This window comes from Vulpes vulpes, chromosome 16, assembly GCF_048418805.1.
Source record: "Vulpes vulpes isolate BD-2025 chromosome 16, VulVul3, whole genome shotgun sequence".
Taxonomy (NCBI): domain Eukaryota; kingdom Metazoa; phylum Chordata; class Mammalia; order Carnivora; family Canidae; genus Vulpes; species Vulpes vulpes.
The window spans coordinates 11777159-11800371 of NC_132795.1; the positions used below are offsets into that span (position 1 = coordinate 11777159).

At 34.2% G+C, this 23213-nt stretch overlaps 1 protein-coding gene across 4 annotated transcripts in view; it reads left to right on the top strand.

Moving 5' to 3' along the window:
• Nucleotides 1-23213, top strand: part of ERBB4 (erb-b2 receptor tyrosine kinase 4) — a 1095199-nt gene that overhangs the window by 909648 nt on the left and 162338 nt on the right. For all 4 annotated transcript variants that reach the window (XM_072742096.1, XM_072742098.1, XM_026002035.2 and 1 more), the window contains exon 20: nucleotides 18453-18638. In XM_072742096.1, coding sequence (XP_072598197.1) covers nucleotides 18453-18638 — 186 coding nt within the window. The remainder of the gene's footprint in view (nucleotides 1-18452; nucleotides 18639-23213) is intronic.

Sequence of the window (23213 nt, forward strand, 5' to 3'; positions counted from 1 at the left end):
GAAGCTTAATTTGGAAAACAAAGTTTTTAGATTTTTGGTTGACATAATTAAATATCTCCCTAAGTCATTTTAATAGACAGTCTCAGTAACAAACCATTATGTATTATCAACACTTACTCAGATTGCTGCTCCTGAGGCTTAAAAGTTGGAACTGACTGAAGAGATTTTTATGTAGAAGTGTATAGTATGAAGGAAGGCTACACTCATGTCTAAGTCATCAGGGCTACTCAGAAGAACTAGAGATTTGTTTTGAACTGGGTCTGGTTTGGTATACAAAAAATTATATGTGGGAATTCACTTCCAAGTCCTGGAAATGTGAACCAGATTTATGTTTCTAGGCTTATGGTCATTCTTACATTTTCCTTCACATTAGCTCTGGAAAATTATCTTCAGATTGGCACATTATCTAGGTCTGAATATTGCATTTTAATTGAAAAGTAAACCCTAGGAAAAAAGCCAAGAAGAGATCAAGGAGTTACCTCAAGGATATATATGTATTTCCTTGGTTTCATTTTAAAATCTGAAAATCCATAATTTGTAAATATTATGTTAAGATTTAACAAACCTGAAACTCTTTTGGCCAGACCTAACTTTTGTTGGCTTAGGATCTTAAATAAGGCAATAATTGGCCATGATAACTTCAAAGCTGAGATTGCATTTATAGATGTTTAGCTTTTGAATATTGTTTATTTTCTTCTTGTATTTGCCATATACTCAGGAGAGCAGGTTATATACAATATATTTTTCCATATAGTCTATAATGAGGCTATGATTATATAGCAGTTTATGTAACTTGTCTTTATGGTACAAGATAGTTTCCAGACTTTTGCTATTATAATAAAAGCTGCAATGAATGTCATTTCACTTGTGAGAAGGTATATCTATCTGTAGGATGTATTTTCAGGAATAGAATTCCCATATAAAAAGACAAGTGCATCTTTAATTTTCTTTTTTTTTCTTTTGTTAAAAGATTTTATTTATTTATTCACAAAAGAAACAGAGAGAGAGAGGCAGAGAGAGAGAGAAGCAGGCTTCCTGCGGTGAGCCTGATGCAGGACTTGATCCCAGGACCCCAGGATCTGACCTGAGCCAAAGGCTGATGATGCTCAACCACTGAGCCACCCAGGCATTGCTGTAATTTTCATAGATAAAACCAAAATCCATCCATATAGGATTCTGATTAGGCATTTCCACCAGTAATGTATGCCAGCACTTGTTTCCCAATGACCTATGAACTAGAGAACAGGGCATTATCAAGTCTCTGGATAGTTTTCCAATTAAAAAATGGCAAATGATATTATAGTGTGGTTTTGTTTGTGTGAGTGTTTATTTTAGTTACAATAGCAAAAATTGTTCTCTTACAATTCTCGAAGTCTAAAATCAAGTTACTAGCGGGGCATGAACCCTTGGATCTCTCTAAAGGAGGATCTTTCTTTCCCTCTTTCAACTTCTGGTAGCCTCACATATTCCTTGGCTTTTGATGCATCATTCTAGTTTTTTGTCTTCCCATGGCACTCTGCCTGTGTCTCTGTGTCTTCACATCTTCTTATAAAGACACCAGTCATATTGCATCCAAGGCCCACTTTACTCCAGTAAGGCCTCATCTATTTAAATACTTAGGTCTGAAACATCTATTTTTCAAATAAAATCATACTCTGAGATACTGGTGGTTAGGTCTTCAACATACCCTTTTCAACTCCTAACAGCACCCAATAACTATTAGCTCAATGAATAAACAAGATGGATCTCAAACTGATATTTTTCATTCATATAAATGGGACTGACTATAGCATATTCTATAAGGGAGATGCATAGCTAAAGCCAAAGCCAAGATAAAATGTATCTTTATAGGTTTAAGTTTTACTGTGGTGTCAAATCAGTAGATATTCTATACTTAGCAACTAAAGAGAAACTAGAGTAGACTCTAGGAAACTCTATGTTTCTAATCACCATTCAGTGTTTGGAGAATGTGTTATAGGAAGAGTAGAGTTCCTACTAGGATCAAATATGGGCAGAAATAAAAGGAAATATTCTTCCAGGATAAGTAAAAATTGTCCCACTACAAGAGGTGGTAGGAACGCCCCAAAAATTGGGAGGTCAGATAAATATCTAACTTTTAAATACTTCCAGTGTACTCTTAACATGCATTTCTCTTACTGTGAAATGATACTGTTCAACTCTTTCTTTCTTTGAGAATTATCTTTTCATGATTCATGCTCTTTTTTTTTTAAATGGGTTGGTTGTCTTCTTAGATTCTATAAGCTTTTCACATATTAGAGTGATTAGCTCTTATAATTAGTGTTGCAAACATTTTCCTCTTTGTCATTTGGCTTTTGATATCTTTTGATATCATAATCTGCATAAATATTTTTTAAATCGAATATATTGTCTTCCTTTTTTTTGTGTTCTGAATCTTGTGTCTTGGTTAGAAAGCAGTTTCCTAGTATTTTTAGTTCGTGTTGGCTTATTGCTTTTGAAAATTTCACTTGTGAAATTCTACTTCATTACATTTGATAGGGTGAAGAGATAATGAAAGCAAGGCAAGTATTTTGAAGTAAATTTCTTGAGCTTTGGTTAATTATGACAAAAATAAGTATAGAAATTTAAGTATTTTGATACTTAAAATAGTTCCAACCCTACCAAACTGAAAACCTACAACTGATTATTTTCACCAACAATAACTTTTTATTGACACAGATGCTGAGAGTTGGCTTTAATTATCTTCACATTATTTTGGAGTGGCTTTTCCATAATATTTATTCTATTTTCTATGAATTTAAGAATAGAGAGACTAGGCCTGAATAATGACATTTAGTCACTTTACTTGATACCTATGTACACAGTTTTAGAAGATATTTTCACTAAAACATATTGTTCAAATGCTTTGTTTCTCAATTAAAAATGTTACTTAGCAAGTGCATATATTTAGGCTAATTGTGAATAACTGCAAACTGCATTAAATTAAAAAAATCATACTGAAGTTAATAATTTAATATTTAATCTTATTTATAATTTGATATTTGATATTCTGATTTTTTTTCAATTATGACTTCTCAGAGGCATTTTTTTGTCATTTTTGCTGTCAGTTGTGACTACATGTTGATTTTGTTAATCAATTAATTTTAATTAATTACAAAAGTTTAGTGTATATGGCTTAGATAACCATTCTACACCTGAGGGAATCTTTTTCTTTTTTTTTTCCTAGTTTAAATGAGTAAGTTTATGGTCTTAGCTTACTACCATCATTATAATTTTTAGATATATTATATTAATGTGGAATTTAATGGTAAAAGGAATTTAACTTTGTGGCAAAAAAAAAAGGCTGAAGTACCACAAATAAATAAACATGCCTAAAATATTTTACAAGAAAATATAAATTGGGACACCCGGGTGGCTCAGCGGTTTAGCGCCTGCTCTCGGCTCAGGGCGTTATCCTGGAGTCCAGGGATCCAGTCCTACTTCGGGCTCCCTGCATGGAGACTGCTTCTCCCTCTGCCTGTGTTTCTGCCTCACTCTGTGTGTCTCATGAATAAATAAATAAAGTATTTTATTTTATTTTATTTATTTATTTTTTTAATAAATTTATTTTTTGTTGGTGTTCAATTTACCAACATACAGAATAACACCCAGTGCTCATCCCGTCAAGTGTCCCCCTCAGTGCCCATCACCCATTCCCCCCCACCCCCCGCCCAATAAAGTATTTTAAAAAAATAAAAGAAAATATAAATATATCTATGAAAATATTATATAGGAAGAAGAAATTGCTATAAGTAGATTTAATGTTATATATTATAACATTATAACATAAGCCAGGATAGATGTATCCATGTTTTTTTATATGAGAACTAAACATGAAGTATGTTTTCATGTTCCTTACTCACACATACAATTTTAATGTTTACATCCAGATTTTTGGACAAAAGTTTAAAATTCAGTAATATAGAAAACTAGTAGTGCTCAAAATATATTTTTTTTCTATACTTTTAATCAAAATACACCAGACTCTTCCCAGGGATTAAGAAAGAAATGTTAAGGTGCTCCAATGTACTTTGCAAGTGCTAAATAGGAGTCCTAGCCCTTATTGTATATGTTGTGCTATAAACATATTGGTACTCCATTCTCATGGTCTTGATGAACGTATCTATCTTCAAATGCACAAATGATTGTTTACCCAATAGAATGCACCTCTATAACATCAAATGTTCCATATATGCACCTATGAGTAACAAAAAAACCCCGCCAAATTTCAAGTAATTATTCTAATGTAAATTTGAAAATAACCAGCTGAACTGAAACCTGTTATGGATATAAAACCAAAGAGATGTTTCCTTGTGGAGGTACACCTGAATTAAATATGCAAACTATGTGTGTTGAAAACATATCAGTTTGTAATTGGATCTTCCTTGAGGCCATTCAGACATGCACGACAGACATGGCTTTTGCTCTTGCAATTACTTTAAAATTAATGGGGAAGGAGACTATCTAGTGTACTATCTCTCTTTTCATAACACATTTTTTTATTCTTCTCAAAGAAATGCATAGCTAAATGAAAAATAGACATTCAAATTGCCTTTCAAATTGTTTGAATTCCACTATTAAAGGCAACCTAAGAACATTTTTAGAATCTAGAAAAGAAGAGAAGATATTATGAATTAGTATAATTGACAAAAACAGCCTCTGTGACCCCTTTCTAATCTCTATTTCTCAATTGCATTGTTTATATTAACATGTCATATCTATAAGAAACATTTTTCTAAATTTCATTCATCTTGCATTTTTTTTAACAAACACATGTGATAAGTAATTGTTTTTATTTTTAGAATATGGCCGGGTACATGTTAAATGCTAAGTAAATCTCTATGTTTATTGATCAAGTGGATTCCATTTTTGGATGTTTTCTCCAAAAAGTACACTGTCCCGTTAGAAACTCTTAGCTCATAACCAGAATATCTGAAGGTATTTATTTTCAAAGCCATATAAAGGCATCCAATAACTACCAAATGAAGTATTTAAATATTTCCATCACATTTTCAAAGAAAATATATTAGTTGTGCAAAAACGCTTTAATGTTAAAAAGCACCATAACTCTGTACTGATATTGCAGGTATCTTCAAGTACATTGCTTCTTTAATCACACTTAAAATTTAATTGCATAGTTTGCACTTAAAAATCACTGAAATTGGTTTAGAAGAACCTTCAAATACTTGCTTTCTCTATACTATGATTTTTAAAATTGAAATAGATTTCAGGTTGTGATGTTCCAGAACACGTTTTAACATCTGTGAATTTTAATTGATATAAGTTTCAATTAAAATACCTAAAAAGTGAAGGATTTATTTTTTACAAGTGGGTTTTGCATACCATTTGAAGATTTGATGAATAATTGTTCTGAATATATGAATTATTTTAATGTAAGTAACTTATGTAAGTGTTATCATAAATAATAATTTTCTGGTTCCTTTGATGAAACAGACTGAAGCAAATAATTTTTGAGAGTTGAAGTGCCACAGAAACATTTTCTAATAATCCAAAGTTTTCATAATCATGACTAGAGACTTTAAATTTTTTATTTTTAGCTCTCAAAATAATCTTATATTTAGGCTTCTAGTACCAGTTCCATCTCAGTTTAGTCTGGTTCTTAGAATGAAGGCTTAGATCACAGTCATCAGATTCTTAGAATTAGATAGTCTCTACATGGGGATTTTAGAAATTCTGGAAGCTATAATATTATAGAGGATAAACAGTAGAAAAGATTAGTAGAATAGCTCCAGAGTTTGTTATATACTCATACTCAGGGATAGAGCAAGTACCTAGCAACAATTAATAGACACCATAGATGGAAATCACGGCATGTACCCTCAGAAAGCTGTCCCTGTGTATACCTGTAAAGAATAGACATTATTAGACAGTACACTGACTATTGAATACCATAAATTCTTTTGCTCTTTGCAGGATTATTTAGCGGAATGGTCAAAAAGTCATTACTATGCCGATATTAGGCAAGGGATAATGTGTGAATGATGTCATGAGCCAGACTGACCAGCACGCATGTAGAATTTGATGGAAAAGAAATTCATCTATATGGATTAAGTAGATTATGAAGAAAATACAACCAGTTATGGGAATGATGAGAATAGAGATGCTGAGAAGCAAAATTCTGCTCGTATTGGATACAAAGCATTTCCCATGACAGGGAGGAGGATTAAAAAAGGATATTTGTGTCCAGAAAGAACAGAAAAATGCTTTTATCTTGACTTGTGGACCAGGTCTGCACCATCCACAAGACGAATTCCTCAAGATTCTGTTATTTATTGAAGGGCTAAAACAAAAACAAAAAACAAACAAACAAAAAGAACAGTTGAAGTGGGAAACCCAAGCTCAGCTACTAGAATACACAAGCATAAGGTCCCTTAAAAATATATCTACCTTTGGCAAGTTAAGCATTCATTTCAGATTTCTCAGGATTCACTATCAGTGCTAGGATCCCGTTACCTCATTCGTGGACAGTAGCTTCTCAGTCTCTTGGTTTTCAGACCCTTTGCCTATGATCGGTCCTGAGGACAGTGCTACTAGATTTTATGTTTCTTGAGCAAGAATTTTGAGTTGATCCTCATTTTGAAAGAATAAAATCCAAACATCAGAGTATTATTTAAGTTCCTCCAAGCCCTAGAACCAGCCTGCCTCTCCAGCTTTACTCCTTTCTGTGTTCTGTCCTGTACTGGATGCACCATAAAAGCTGATCTATTTGTATTCCCTATGCATGCAGTCTTACCCACTTTCCAAATTTTCAAAGGAAAGGAAGCTAATTATATTGTATAGTTGTTATGTACGAGCCTCTGTGTTAGACCCTTTTGCACATATTACATGAAATGGTTGTTACATGATATAGGCATTATTGATCTTTAACCCCATAGGAGCTAAGGGCCCTGTGATTTTTCAACAGTGTGAATACCTTACGTCTTATTGCATAACTAGTAAAAGAGCAGACTCTGGAAAGAATTTGCATGAATCGGTGTCCACACACCTCTTTCTCCTCATCATAAACCTGACCCATGTTATTTATTCTTTTACAGCATGTTCTTTCCACATGCTAATATCCACACTTCTATTTTTCTTCTCAACAAAGCTTTTGTTTTCTCACCTTAGTTTCTTCTGTCTTCAGTGAATGACAAAAAACTTCTATCATAAATATTTATCATAGCTATTATTAATGTCCATGACCTAGTTTCCCTCCACTTTAAAGACTTTTACTACAATATTAACTACTTGAAGGTAGAATATATGTCTTTTTAATTTTTGTACTCTCATGGAGGATACAAAAGTTGTATAGAATAACCCTTAGACTGTACTGGAGATAAGCTAATGAATGAATTAAAGAATGGCTAGCTATTCCCTGTAAATACTCCTAAACTATCATACAGTTATTAATAAGGTAATATATAACAAAATAAGCATTGTAGTGCTCTGCACTACTGTTTGAGTTTGCTGATGATGAATGTAATGACCATGAATTGACCTTTTCTAGGATGGCCATTATAGAAATCTAAGATACCGTTCCATTTCTAAAATATTGGTTAATTTTCAGTGGCTGGTTTCAAATGCCAGATCAGGATTGGATGCCTTCTTGCAGAGATTCTTTATGAGGTACTTCTTTTTCCACTGCTACTCTCTAAGCCTTGCACAGTATGTATCTAACCACAAAGCCACACATTCCTTTGACTCATAGCCTCCTGAAACAAATACGTTAACAGTTCGGGTCTTCTGTGAGACCATATATTTTCTTTCAGGGATCATTTTAACTCATTTTGCCAGAGTGGGTGGTAATATCATTTACTGCTACTATATTAAAAACATAAAAGCATAAATAACATTAATGGAGACTTTTTCTGGTTATTGCCTCTGAGTGTCCTTGACATCAGGATCAGTGTGGAATATTAAAATAACATTGACATGAATATTTAATATAAGAACTTGCATATAAATCATGGTTTCAAATTAATATATCTGATGGTAATAATTAAGTTCATTATAAAAAGTAGAGGAGATAAGAAAGAAATAAATGATAGGACAAATGATTTCTATATATGAATTATCCTATATGAGCATGAGATGAGTAAGTGAAAAATGGAAGACTTAATTAAAGTCACTTCTGTATCTTGAGTAAATCATAAAGAACACAGTCCAAGCTGCTCCTTTATCAGAGGTGTATTTGAGATATTTTATTAGGTATTAAGGAATTATTTCCCTGATTTTATTGAGTTGTTTGTTGTTATGTGCCTTTAATCTAGTCATCTTTAATTAACAAATTGTTCTTGAGAATTAGAAAGACAATAGATGTCTTCCTTTAAGGGAGGTAGTGTATCTAGGAAAATGGAGTTGAGTATTAATTATACTCAATTATTATTATTATACTCAATATATACTCAATATATATTATTATACTCAATTATACTCAATATAATTAATATACTTTAACCCAAATTATACAAAATAGAAAGTCATAAAATCCTAAGTGACTAAATAAGAGTTATTACCAAAATTATTTGATTTTGATGTTTTAAGTCAAATTTAGTTTTTTTAAAAAATTGATCGAACATTCCTAGAAACAAGTTATCCAATGCAGAAATGAGAACAGACATGAGTTAGTCTTGGTCCCCTCCTGCAAAGACTATTTAGCATTTTATTATTGATGTATTAATTCTAAGTAATTGACGATAAGTTGTACTCACTTGATTTATGCAAAAAAAGAAAAAAAAAGGTGAGTACCTATTAGAATGTCACTTCATAAAGATTCTGTTAATGGGTTAATCTTATCAGTTATAACTCCTCTCAGGACACTAAGATAATGAGCACAAAATCTGCTGTGTCTACCTAGTTACCCAGACATTAATAGATCCTGAGGAGATAACATGATAAAGTCTTGACTGTGAATATAATGAGAACCAGATTCACCTCCCAGCTTGGCTACTTACTAACTTTAGGATCTTGGCAAATTGCTTATCCTTTTCAAACTTGCCTCCTTATCGGTTAGATATAATAATATCTGTTGGACAAGATTGTCCTGAAGACTGCATGAGTCATGAGTTCATATGTAAAATTAACAGCATTGTGCCAGGCACAATTTGGCAAAACATAGCAGTTATTATTATGATCTAATGCAATTCTTTAATAGATAACTTTATTTATCTTTTTAATAGATGACTTTAGAGAGACGATAATGTTTACTAGCAGCTAAAAAGCTATAGCTGAATTAAATATGAATCTTACAGATTAAATAGGTCCTACAGAAATTGAGTTTCATTTGTAAAGAGAAAAAAATGAAATCAATAAACATTATTTGGAAGTTGATAATTATTTCTTTCCCCCTTGTGGTGGAATCCATAGCCTTGGATGATTTATTCTAGTTCTAGTATGTTTGTGTTTTCATTCTTTATAGCATATTGCAGTGTCCTCTCCAGAGGATCCATGCTGGACCTTGCTGAGCTTGTTCTTCCGTATCAGACCCGAAATGTTAATTACAGACACCTCTGTGCTTCCTTTTCTGTAACTTTGCTTAGATTAATCAGTAGACCATAGAGTGTTTCTGCCCTAACTACAGGCATTCACCAGTACCGCTTGGTCTCTATTATCTACTTTGACCCCAATTGTTATTTGCTGTTATTATTGCTATCATAGCTACTGTTTGTTACAGAACAGATTTATGCAGTCTTTGAAGTTCTCTTACAACTCAATAAGCTACTTTTGGCCTTCTCCTAACTCTTCATGACTACTTTATGTTGAAGGTGGAAGGAGATGCTTCTAGCTTTCCATGGGCTTAAGTAGAAAATAATAGCTTCTAAAGGGCTGACAGAAAAAGATGTATTTTGGTCAGTTTTCTTGCCTTCCTTTCCAAATTTTCTCACCCTGGGACTCAAAAAGATTAAAGTAACCAGTTCAGTTGCCCTGCAGCTAAAGCTTTTTTTTCTGAGACTGTTGGCCATGCCTTTGCTACTCAACCATCACATTCCCTATTGATATAATTGATTTAATATTAATGTAATACTGATTGAATTTTTTAAGAGTCCTCTAGGCATTGTGGTAAGTTCTTTGCCTATACCATATATGTTAGCTATTGTACATATATGTCAACTTCTAAATAAAAAGTATCTGCACCATTTAGGTTAGACCAATATAGCACATCCAAATTCAATAAGGTTTGGGAGCAACATTAATTTTTAAAATATGGAGGGCAGCCTGGGTGGCTCAGTGTTGAGTGCTGCCTTCGGCCCAGGGCGTGATCCTGGAGACCCGGGATCGAGTCCCACATAGGGATAGGGCTCCCTGCATGGAACCTGCTTCCTCCTCTGCCTGTGTCTCTACCTCTCTCTCTCTCTCTCTCTCTCTCTGTGTGTGTGTGTGTGTGTGTGTGTGTATGTGTGTGTGTGTGTTTCTCATGAATAAATAAGTAAAATCTTTAAAAAAAATTTTAAGTATGTATAAAACCAAAGCAATGATATTTAATCTCACCTTTATCTCCCAATAAATTGGTTTTGGTTGCTTAAAGAATTGAGGTGAGAAGGATTGGGAGTTTTCACTCAGACCAGGAAGGAAAGAATATAGTAACTATATCAGTATTCTGTAGCTTCTAGAACCAATTACCACAAACTGGGAGACTGAAACAACAGAAGTAGTTATATCACATTTCTGGAGACCAGACTTCTGAAATACCCTCCAGGAACTCTAAAGAAAAATCTGTTTCTTGCCTCTTGGAGCTTTTGGGGGCTGCAGTTGTTCCTTGGCTTGTGGCTGCATCATCATCATCTCTGCCTTCTTCTTCATGTGGCATTCTCCTCTGTGTATCTGTATCTAATCTCCTGCCTCTCTTATGAGGACACTTCTAAATTTTTTTTTTAATTTTTTTATTTATTTATGATAGTCACAGAGAGAGAGAGAGAGGCAGAGACACAGGCGGAGGGAGAAGCAGGCTCCATGCACCGGGAGCCTGACGTGGGATTCGATCCCGGGTCTCCAGGATCGCGCCCTGGGCCAAAGGCAGGCGCCAAACCGCTGCGCCACCCAGGGATCCCATGAGGACACTTCTAATGTCATTAAGGCCCACCTGGATAATCTAGGATGATTTCCTCATGTCAAAATCCCTAACTTAATTGTATCTGTACAATTTTTCCTTTTTCCAAATAAGATGATATTGACAGGTTCCTGGGATTAGAGTGTGGACATATGTTAGGATTAATTATTAGCCTGCTACAGTGATTTACTGAATACATGCAATGTTAAAGCTCTCTATGTGGCACCACAGAATGCCTAGGAATTTTTTGTAGATTATAACAAAAATAGACTGTTAAAAAATTATAACAAAAAAACAGTACTTTTTTTTACAGTAGTGATGAAAGTCTGAACTTAAGTAGGGGTCAGAAGGACAATACTTAGAATTATATAGGTTATTCCATTGGAATAAACAATGAATAGGACTTGGCAAAATATTTGATATGAGTAGAATGTAAAACAATGGGAAAAGAATGCCAGATAGGAATCCAGGATTCAAAAACCAAATTAGAAAATGTTTCTGAAATTTACAAAATTAGCAGTTAGCAGAAAAGCTCTTTTGGAATAATTTACTTTGTGCCTTAAATCTGAGGTCCAGTAGGATATCTATGTCAAGACGACTAGAAAGCATTTGAAATATGGGTTGATTCCTGGGATGAGGTAGGATAGCAAGTGGGAAATATAATGGAAAGCCCATGCTCAAAAAAATTATGAATGAATCCTGTCTTCTTTCCACTACTGCAAAACCTTTCATGTTCTGCCCTCCACTTGCATTTCCGATCCCATCTCCTTGCCATCACATTCTTGCTAAATTCTAGACACTGGAGAGTTTTCAGAGATTCCCCAATTCACCTGGCTTTATGCTCTTCCCTTATATTTGTCTATCTGGCTCATTCTCATAATTCAGGTCTCAGGACACATTTCCTGAGTACCCTTATTTAAAGTAGCTCTGCAGCCACCATTTTATTATCTATTACAATATTCTACTTATTTTGTCCATATCCTTTAATATGATTTATAATTACATATATGTCTGCTTCATATTGATTTGTTTCTCCTGCATATTGATTGTCTCTCCCAGCAGAGGGAAAGCTTCATGAGGTGGAGATGGTATTGTAGAGCCAACTTCAGTAACAGTGGCAAGCACATAGCAGATCCACAGTAAATATTTTTAAGTGAGTAAATGTATAACGGAGGGGTAGGAAAACATAAGGATGAGGGGAATTCAGTGTAGCTAAGGGTAGGGGAAGGTGGGAAACACAGCCAGAAAGTAGGTATCTACCAAGAGTAGAATTGCTCATGAAGTTCTTTGCTGTGTAGCACTGTTAGTAGTGTCTCAGCGTGAGATCCAGCTACTCAGTGGGTGAATGGTGGAGAATGGAGATGGAAGACTTTGGACACCAAGAGGTAGAAGGATTCTAATCTTGATTGTTCATGTCCACCCAAATGATGGCAGAGAATGGAAGAGTGCTGAGCCCACCCGGCAATATGTCATTTATTTTATTATCTAGATACCATCTGCAGTGAAACATGTTTGTAAAACATTATTATGGATCAATAATTTTATTTCATCTTTCATCACTGCCGTAAGCATTATCTCCTTTGTTTTCATCACCCCCATCACCCCCACCATCCTTAAGAGAGGCACTTGTGCCAAGCGTTCCCAAATCTGCTGACTGTTGCATTAAACACAGTTTTATGTCTGCATTAATTGTCTATCCTTTCTTTTCCTCTATCCTCTTTTTAAATCTTCCTTATCCCTGATGCAAGGAGATTTTACCCATTTTCAGCTGGAGGGTATTGAAGTAATGGTCCATAGACATAATGAAACAGTGAAAGTTTGGCTGAAGTTAACATTTTTAAAAAACAGAAGCGCTGATAAGTTATCACTGGCCATATGGTTTTTTTTTTCTTTTTTCTTTTTTGTGAAGCCACTAACCAACACGAGCGAGCAAACAAGTTTAAGTGGCAAGGTATAAACATCTGAAGGCTGGGCAGGATGATACCTTAATGTAACAAATGATGTTGCTTACTTTTATTATTGTACAGAAATGTCTTTCCTTTCAGACACAAATAGAGGAACAAACGGCATAGACAAGAGAGTAATAGCACATGTGCTTCAGAGCTTTTTGTCTATGCCCTGGTCGTCCCTTGATAGTTTTTAAAAATGTCCTTATTCAAACCACAGCTTCATTATAAAGAAAAATGTTCTGGCTTTACAGTTTTCAGTGTAGCACCTGTTACAGCCTTCTCCTCTGTCCAGTGAGAAAACTCTTTAATTCACCTACAAGAAATTTTTTTATAAAGCAAACGGGAAAACAAAGAAACTAATTTTATTTCTGAAAAAAAAAATAGATAATGCACCTGTCAACTTGCATTTATTCCAGTGGCCTTCGGTGACATTTTCTAGTGACAACAGAGATTCCAAAATTGCTTCCATAGGCCCACACGGAGATAGGTAACAAGGGACATTATTAACTTCAACACAGAGCAATTTATTGAAATCCAACACTCCATTATTAAAATATTGGAATTTTTTTCCCTTTCCATCCCACTCATCACTCTAAATGAATCCACGTTCTCTTTTCTTTATCTCTTTCCCTATCCCCCAAAAAAGCCATCTGCTATTTCCTTTATGAAAAAAATAAAACCTACAATTAGTGTCTTGTTCATCTTTTCTTTCTCAAAAAAAAGAGAACTATTATGCAAATACTCTGCAATTTGGTTTCAAATACTCTTTGTAGTGTGATGAGCAATTTTCCTTAATACAACCCCAGCTTTTTTGCCAGGACTTACTAATAGATTTTTTAAAAGAGAACTTTCATGTGACTTTTTTACACTCTTCTGATGTAAACTTTTCGCACGCATATTTAGAATGGAATTATCGTTACTCCTTGTAACGATGGGAGTACTGAGAGTTGTAAAAGAAAAAAAAATTGTTTATGTATTTCATCCTGAAAAAAGAAGCCTGAAATAACCTCCATATCTTTATTTTACCTTAAATTTCATCATTTTTCTTTCTCAAGAAATGGTCTGTGCCAGGTAATACTTTTAGGAAACAAGAGAAATATCTTTTCTTTGGCTTTTTCGGAAAGCATTTTATAAGTGATGGCAGTTTACCTGTTAGTGCAAATTTGTTGTTTGATTTTAGTTGCTCCTCAGGAAATAAAGTATAATTTGATCCAGTTCTTCAGTTACGACTAATGTCAGGTTGTTTGGAGCTGTCTTCTTGTTAACAACATAAGCATCTACAGTGTGAAGTGCTGATGGAACTAAAATTTATAAAGTAGAGTATCGTAAGAAGGAGCACTGCACTAAGAATCAGAAATCCTGAATCTTAAACCCGATCCTGCTACTTATCATATTATCTGGGCAGTAAGCCCAGCCAGCCTTGGTTTTCTCCTTTTACAGCTGAAAATTACTACATCCTTTCACTGCTTCTAGTATTATAATGGGGATCAGACCACAATTACAAGTTACTATTTTTGCAATGGATTATAGGTACATCTTATGCAATGTTCCAGAGGTCCTCAATTTTCATATTTCCTACAGGAGCTTCATCTGGGGAGCTTGCTGCAAATGCAGATTCCTGATTTACTTCTAGCCCTGATTCTTTGGGAATGAGGCCAGGGATAGCTACCTGTAATGACAAACTTAGGTGACACTTAGGCTCGTAAAAGACCTAAAGCCACCAGAAAAGAAATAGAGAAAATGTAATCAGTATAACTTTAATTTAATTAGATACTATCTAATTTGGTACTTCATTAAATTAGATATTTAATTTATGTTTTGCTTATTTGCTGGTGTATATGTGTATATATGTGTGATTATCATAATTCAGTGAAGGAACCCTCTGGTTTACACTTTCAATATTAATGTTAATAATTAATTAATTATAACAATACAGTATTACTTGGCTAACATTCTTATCTGTGCTCTCCTTATAACTACATCGATAGGCTTTACTTCAAATGTGTACTAAAATATGGAGTAAATAAAACCAAAATGTTTCTACCTTTTGGATCCAGTTGGGGCCATATTCATAGCAATAACTCAGATTTCTGGCTTTGCTGATTATGCAGAAACTCTGACCCCTAAAGAAGACTCCCCACATAGTTTGGGCACTTGTTGGGTGCCTCATATGTACCTATGAGCCAATGTCCCAGTGGCAGTCTTCCTGTGACATCTGCAGTGTCCTTCCTTTACCAGCCTGGCCCCCATGTGGAGCTTGCCTTCTCTCTGAGCCAGAGAGGTTCTACATCTGGTACCACTGACTGGTACCACCATTGACTGGTACCACCTGAGGATGCTGGTGTCCTTGCCAGAGGTGATGCACCTCAGCGTTCCCTGGGCTGCCAGTCCCCATGCATTGCTATGGTGGTGGGCTCAGCAAGGAAGCATAGAAACTGGTTCTCCCCTAACCTATGGCTCTGGTTCCCTAGGGCTGCTGAGGACGGATGAATTGCAGCACTCCCTACTGGGAAGCCATCTGGAAAATAACAATTTCAGCTTCCGCCCACACTCAAAAACAAAGTCTTTTGAGTCAGGCTGACACCCTTTTACCAGCTGATTGTTTCTGTTTGGACTTGTATCTCTTCTTTCTCAAAGACATTTGCCCATTCTGCCCCACTCTTCCTTACTCAAAAAAGTAAATTGTTATTACCTCACCTAAAACCCCGGCTGGATCAAGTAAATCCATATACTCCATCAGAAATATCCCATAATTGTGAATAATCTTTAGACTCAGTTGAAAGTGACACCACTAAAATAGTAGTGGAGATTAAAAGTTAATGTCCTCTCAAATAGCTCTAAGATAATAATAATAATAATAAAAGTCAAATACTTCTACAAGGCGAGTAGTAAAAGACAGAAGTCTAGGGTGCCTCTCCCCTCCCTTTACTGCCTGGTTTCCATTGCCCAAAGTAATCACTTTCAATTTCTCAGCGATTTATTTTTCCACTTAACTCTATGTATAAACATTACGCTTACCCTGCCAACTCTTGATTCTTCCACTTTAGGCATCATATACTAACTTGTCACTATGAACAACTTTCTTCCCATCACCGCCTTGCAGAAGTATAGTATAGTTCCCTTCACTTTTCAGGATAGTCCTCTGGTGTTTGCTTATATCAACATTTTGTATTTATGGCCTTATGCTTGTATAACTATTCCCTGCCATGCTCCATAGTGAATACATGATTTTCTTTTCTTCTATGTCTTGTACTTTACATCAAATTAATTTCTCCATTTTACTTTTGCTTAATTTTCTGTGCATCAATCACTAATCTGACCTTCAGCTTCTGCTAAATATGCATACTCTTAGAGTATTTTAAACTTATTAGGTGTTCTATCATCTCCATCTTCTTGGATCCTTTTCCAGATCAATATGTCCCACTCCAGTCTAGAATGACTGCTATTTTGGTCTCGTGGATAGCTTTTATTCTGGAATATCCCTTCATTGTCATTTTTTTGTTTCCTCAATTAAATGTACTCTTTTAACTGCCCCCTTCTTATTTAATGAGTGCATCTAACAGAGAAGGAAGCATGTGAGATGTGAGAGAAGTTTTTTTTTTAAATTTGTTTATCTTAGAGAGGGGTGGGGGGAGAGCATAAGTGGGGGTGTAGGGCAGAGGGAGAAAATCTTAAACAGACTCCCCAATGAGAACAGAGCCTAATGCCAGGCTTGATCTCATGACTCTGAGGTCATGACCTGAGCAGAAACCAATAGTCCAATGCTCAAGTGAATGAGCCAACCAGGAGCCCCCTGAGATAAGTTTTTTAAAAATAGACATGCCTGAACATGTTGTATATTCACTCACTTAACTGAAATTTTGCTGGATTTGGAATTTGAAGTTTAAACAATTTAAGCTTCAGAATTTTGAATTCATAGCTCTATTTGGGAGAAGGAACTAGAAGGTGGCCCCAATTTTCTCCATGTATAAATCTACATAATCCTACTTTTTTCACCAGAGTACTTATATTTCCATTTTGCTTAATATCCATAGTCTACAATCTTTTTTACTGGAGGGGAGATCTGTAGTGTTAAGTGCCTCCTAAATACAGGATTATTTGAAATAATCTTGCTCCATTTGCAGAGATTTATGGTGCTAACACTACTTGAGCCTTTGGTGGTGTACACATGTGGTGTAAATAGGATTTCTTCTCAGTTTCCCTACCTGCTACATTAGGCTTCAGATGTCTTGCATTTGCTAAATTAGTTACTAGTAAGCCACTTCCTACTTTTAGTATTCTCTTTATTGCCTCCTCTCTGTGACTGTTGATGTCACCCCCTTTATTAATCCCTTTATTGTTAGTATAGTGGAATTGAGAAGAAATGGAAATAAATTTGTGTGTTCGATCTGCCATGCCATCTTAAAAAAAGGTCAGTGTAGCTTTCAGTCCTCAATTTTTTGTTTTGAAATATTTCAGTCACAGAAAATATTCAAGAAAGCTACAAAAAACATTCGCATGGATTCAGTGTAGGTAAACTGATTGATAATAAATTGTATGTGTGCTGATCCTGGTGTGTGTGTGTGTGTGTGTGTGTGTGTGTGTGTGTGTATGTAAGGTCCCATCTGTTTCAAATTGTAGTAAAGAGACTTAACTTTTAATAGGAAGCTAACTTTAAGATGCACTAAATAACTATCGTATGTCCAATTTTATCTTCATTAAACAAAAGTGACATGATTATGATAAAGAAATTAGAGCTGTTTTCTCATTTTATGAAATGATAAAGTTGGAGTAGACAATTTTTTATAGTCTCACTCAGCTCTCAAATTTTATGATTCTATGAATAATACATCACTTATAATTTTGGAAATGGAATAAATTTGAGTAAAGACAAAGTTATGGAACAGAATGTCTTACTAAAAGGTTTATTTTTCTACATAAGTCCATGATGGTATATTGCTTGTAATTGTTTAAGTTTTGATATATATAATTTATAAACTACACCTGTATATGCTATCTGAATCCACATTAATAATGGATGACTTAACTTTGAATCACCTAATACTACGTGCAAATAACCGCACTTGTATAGATTATTGTATTCTAGAACTAAAGATCAAAAGTTAAAAATCTACAGTATAAGTTAGGATTCAGTATCAACTTAGCAATAAATAAAATCAAATATTGTCCATCTTACAAAAGAGAATACACTAATATTAGTTTTATATGCATTTAATTCTATAAAATTTTCCATCTTAATAAGTGTATGGTCTTTATTTGTTACTTAATTTTGCTTGAATTAAATCACTTTAAGAATATTATAGCTGCATTAGTATCTTTTCATTTTTAATTGATTCCATTGAATGAGAGTACATTTTCAAAATTATGATCAGCACCACTAATATAGTTCTGTAAAGAAATTTGAGTTAAAATTATGGTGTTTTTATTTGTTTTTTTAGGAAGCTTTGATCATGGCAAGTATGGACCATCCACACTTAGTCCGGTTATTGGGTGTGTGTCTGAGCCCAACCATTCAGCTGGTTACACAGCTTATGCCCCATGGTTGCCTGTTGGATTATGTCCATGAACACAAGGATAACATTGGATCCCAGCTGCTGCTTAACTGGTGTGTCCAGATAGCTAAGGTAAGTGCCTATTACTTCCCATGGAAATAACTCTCCTAGCTTTCTTTCTCCTAATTTAGAATGGTATGGGTATTGGAAAGCCTGTCTAGTCTTTTAATGTATTTAAATAAAATAAATTATTTTTGTTATATTGGAAGATATAGGGAAGTATATGCACTGAAACCAAAGATCAAATGCATCATATATCTATATTTTTTTTATTGTTTTATTGCTTTTTGTGTTATATTGACCAGATACCAAAACAAATAGCTTACTGGTCAGGAGAAAAAAAGTATTATACCAAATTTGTTTGGATTTTTGTTTATTTTGATATAGTTTAAATAACAAAATCCAAGAAAGAAAAGATTGAGTGTCTGAATTGTTCCATTTTTTGATGATTTCATTAAGATAGTATTTGCATTCTATTTAAGTATTACAAATGATCAAATTGTAAATATTTTCCTAGATATTTTGATCATTCTCAATAGTTTTTTGGTATGGCATAAGATCAGGCATGTAATATATATAAGGGAAGTGGCATAGATCTCAGCACTTTGGATGGTGGGGAAGTGGCTCTGTGGGTGAGCTAGAGAACTCCTACTGCCCTCTATAGGACCATGACCGTTTTTTCCCCACCAGGGGCCAGAATTCTGAATTTTTTTTTATGTGGACTTTTCCAAATTTAAATCTTGGCTCAAACTTTTGAATTGCTCAGGAAGCCAAACAAAGCATTTATGTTCTATTGTACACCAATGAGAAACTTCTGGTGTACATTTTTTATATTCAAAGAACCTATTTATGATTATCTGTACCAAGAATATTTCTTGAAAATTTTCTCCTAGGTAAGTAGATCTATGATGAGTTTTAATTCTCTACTTCAACTTTTATTTACATCAAAATTTGACCTACTATTTGATTAATTTTACAGATGTATTCATCTTTGCATTTGTATAATATAAATGCTAACGTGTTAATTTAGTAATTCTAGTCTGTTTCTTTTTAGTCTGAGAATGAGTAAAATTTCATTTCCCAAAGTAGAAATTTGAGGTAATTCTTAATATGTAAACCAAAAATTATCTGAGGGAAAAGCCCCGTTTAGTTTTATATATCATGAATCTCATTGTAGTTTCCTTATGGACCATGTATTATAATTTTGTGACAATTACATGACAAACTCACAACTGAGAGGATTTTTTATGGTAATGAAGTTTGAAATACAACTCTTTAAAGACTGATTTACATATCTAAGCATCTATGATTTATAAGATGAGCTAAACATGCAATAGAAATTTTCAAATCATCCCAGCACTAAAAATGAAAACAAAACTAAGTTTCAAATTTCTTTGCTGTTCTCTCTGTTTCCTGCGGTGTTCTTCATAATTTAGGTTTTGTCCTTAGGGATTCATGACATTAATATATCATTTATGCAGGACTGTACACTCTAATAATAGAAACTACTTTGAGTTCCCAGAATAATCACACTGTTTTAAGCCATTTTGCCTTTGTGAATGCCATCCTTTCTGCTTAGAAATCTTTCCTAATAACTTCTTGATCACATAATATGATCTTTTTCATCCATCAATGCTGACTAGGTTTCCTCTCCTTACAGAGCCTTCCCTACTCAACCTTTTTCTCCAAACAGAAACAACTACTTCTGCTTCTGTATTGATTTTGGTCATTGGTATCTTGAACACAGTTTTATTATTTAAATGTTATATTATGTGTTTATATAGCTATTTGACTGTATGACAAGTTTATTTAGTCATTAACGTTTTAGTAAATACCGGTAGACACCTTTCAAGTGTCAGGTACTATGTTGCCTGAAGTGTTTGGGGGCAAACAACATGGACATGGGCCTAGTTGTCTCTGTATACCCTAATGGCATGAACAGTCAACAGATTAAAACAAGTATATGATCATACTTAATACTTTGATTCAGATTTTGAAGAAAAATAATTACCGGAGAGACTATAAAATAGACACTATTGAGTCTTGGGAGAGAAAAGTTTGACTATGGGAGGAAAATTTTGGCAGAGGAAAGATTGCACAAGAACCCTATGAATATGGTGATCATGTGATTTATCATCCAACTGGGACAATTTCAGGGGTGAAAGAATGCTCTATCACTAATTACACCAAGACAGCAGGCACACAAATGTCCTAAACAGAATAAGGTACCTGGTAACCCTGTGTATCATGAAAAGTTTGGATTTTATTATAAATACAGTAGATCTTGAAGTACTTTATGTTCTACTGATATCATAACAGTTTATGTATGGAGATGAGATCAAAGTAATCCAAGAATGGAAATGAAAATACCAGTCAGAAGTCTAGGGGTAATGAAAATAAGGAGAATTAAGTAGGATTGAGATATATTTTTGAATATACACATTTGAATACTTAATCAGTTGTGGAGGATATGGTGGTGCTGTTTCCTGAGCTGGAGAAGGCTGAGGGATTGAATATAGTTGTAGAAAAAAAAAATTGAGAGTTCAGTTCCGGACATGACAAATTGCTAAGGTTTATATAATGTGACACTGGAGCTTTCAATTATAGGGTAGTTGAATTTGGTTGGGACTCTCATTATAGATTGAGGAGTTATAGGTATTTAAACATATGGGAAATTTTGTGATTACCTAGCAACTGACTTATTCTGATTCATATTTCTTCCTGGTACCAAAAATTGGTATAGTGGCCACTTAATAAACATTTATTAAATATTTTAACTCATAAAGAAAATTTAAAAATCTACACCTAAAGAGGGAACCTATTCTTCATCTTTTTTCCTACTTTGGGGGCAGAATTGTGTATTAGAAATAGCATTAGGATCAGAAGGACCTACATTAGTATGTTGGTGACCACTTTTAGGTTTTGTGAATTTGAGTAAGTTAGTCAAACTTTTTGAATTTTGTTTCTCAGTGTATTAAGAGTTCATAATCACTACTTGTTTTTCCTTATTTGCAAATTGAGTGTAATGGTATCTACCTCTGGTAGGCTGAAACTCCTGCCTTCAAAGAGTTTATGTCCCATCCCCAGCATCTGTGAATAAGTTACTGTACATGTTAAAAGGGAATGTGTGAATATCACTGAATTAAGGATCTTGAGATGAGATCATCCTGGATCATTCAGGTGGGCCCAATGTAATCTAAGAATACGTATAAGTGGGAGGTAGATCAGAGTTAGTGAAGACGTGAGGATGGGAGCAGAGCTGAAGTGATGTGTTTTGAAGATGGAGAAAGGGCCCACAAGCCAGAAAAGAGGGTCTACCTCTAGAGATAAAACAGATTCTCCCAAGAGTGTCCAGGCCTGTTACACCTTGATTTCATTCCAGTTTATAAACCAATTCGGGACTTCTGACATCTACAGCTAAAGGATGTATTGTTTTAAGCCATTAAATTTATGGTAATTAGATACAGCAATCAAAAACTAGTATACTTCTTCATAGTAGTTTGCAAAGATTAAATAAGACAGCCCAATGCAAGTTCCCTGGTTCAGCCCCTAGAACATGGAATGTTTAAAAACATTTTCCCTTATTAGCTATAGGCTGATAGCCCAAAACAGAAAATTATTTTAAAGATGTCTGTAAAATATGAGTAAGATGGTCTTGGTAAACACAAGTACTTTACAAATCACTATTCCAGCAACTTAGAGGCTTCTTTGTTTTCAATTCTTGCCAAGAAAGGCTCATGAAAGTAGGCATCATAATTGCCCCAAGACCTGCTTTGCTTTTGGTTGCATCCTTTCTTTCCTTGATAAAGCTGGAAGGATTGGGGGTGATATTGTAAAATAACTGATGTATACTTATATTATAACATGCCTGTAGAAAATACAATGATAGGTAGGAAAATAATAATTACAGCTCACATGAAGCAACTTATATTCTGTGCAAACTACTACTTTGTATATCTTATTCATTAATTAACTTGTCTCATCACAAATTATGAGGTAAGTATCATTATTTTCATTTCACAGATAAAAATCACAGAAAAAATAAATTACTTAACTAAATTAACAAAGCTAGTAAATAAATAGTAGAACCACTAAGCTATGTTTTATATAGGAGAATTTTTTTTTTAATTTAACCTATAAACCCAGTTTTCTTTCCATTCTTCCATTGGTACATAATTCTACAATATTTTATGTCATAGAGAACACAAATTTAAACAGCAAAATTGCTTGCCTCTTATAGGCAGCCATATATACTCTGCATATACTCTATTTGGAGCTTAATTTAATTTGGTAAGCAGAGCAAAATATATTAAATGTTCATATAATGCAATTTGCTTTCCTGGTGCTTTATGAATCCAAGATAGAAGATAATGATGAGAATTCCTTCTTTCATAGTTGTTGCTAATGAGTTGGGAAAACAGTTTTTAAGACAACTTAGCAAAATCTAAAAAAGTAGATGTGAGTTTAGAGTGAAGAAACTTCATAGTGAATAGCACTGGTAATGACTGAGTCCATGTAGATAAAACATTTCTTACACACCTGGCATCCTCATGGTGCTTTATGTACATTGTATTATTTAATCTTTACTGAAACTCTAGCAGATATAATCCATTATTCCCCCAATTTATAGATGAGGAAGATAGGGGA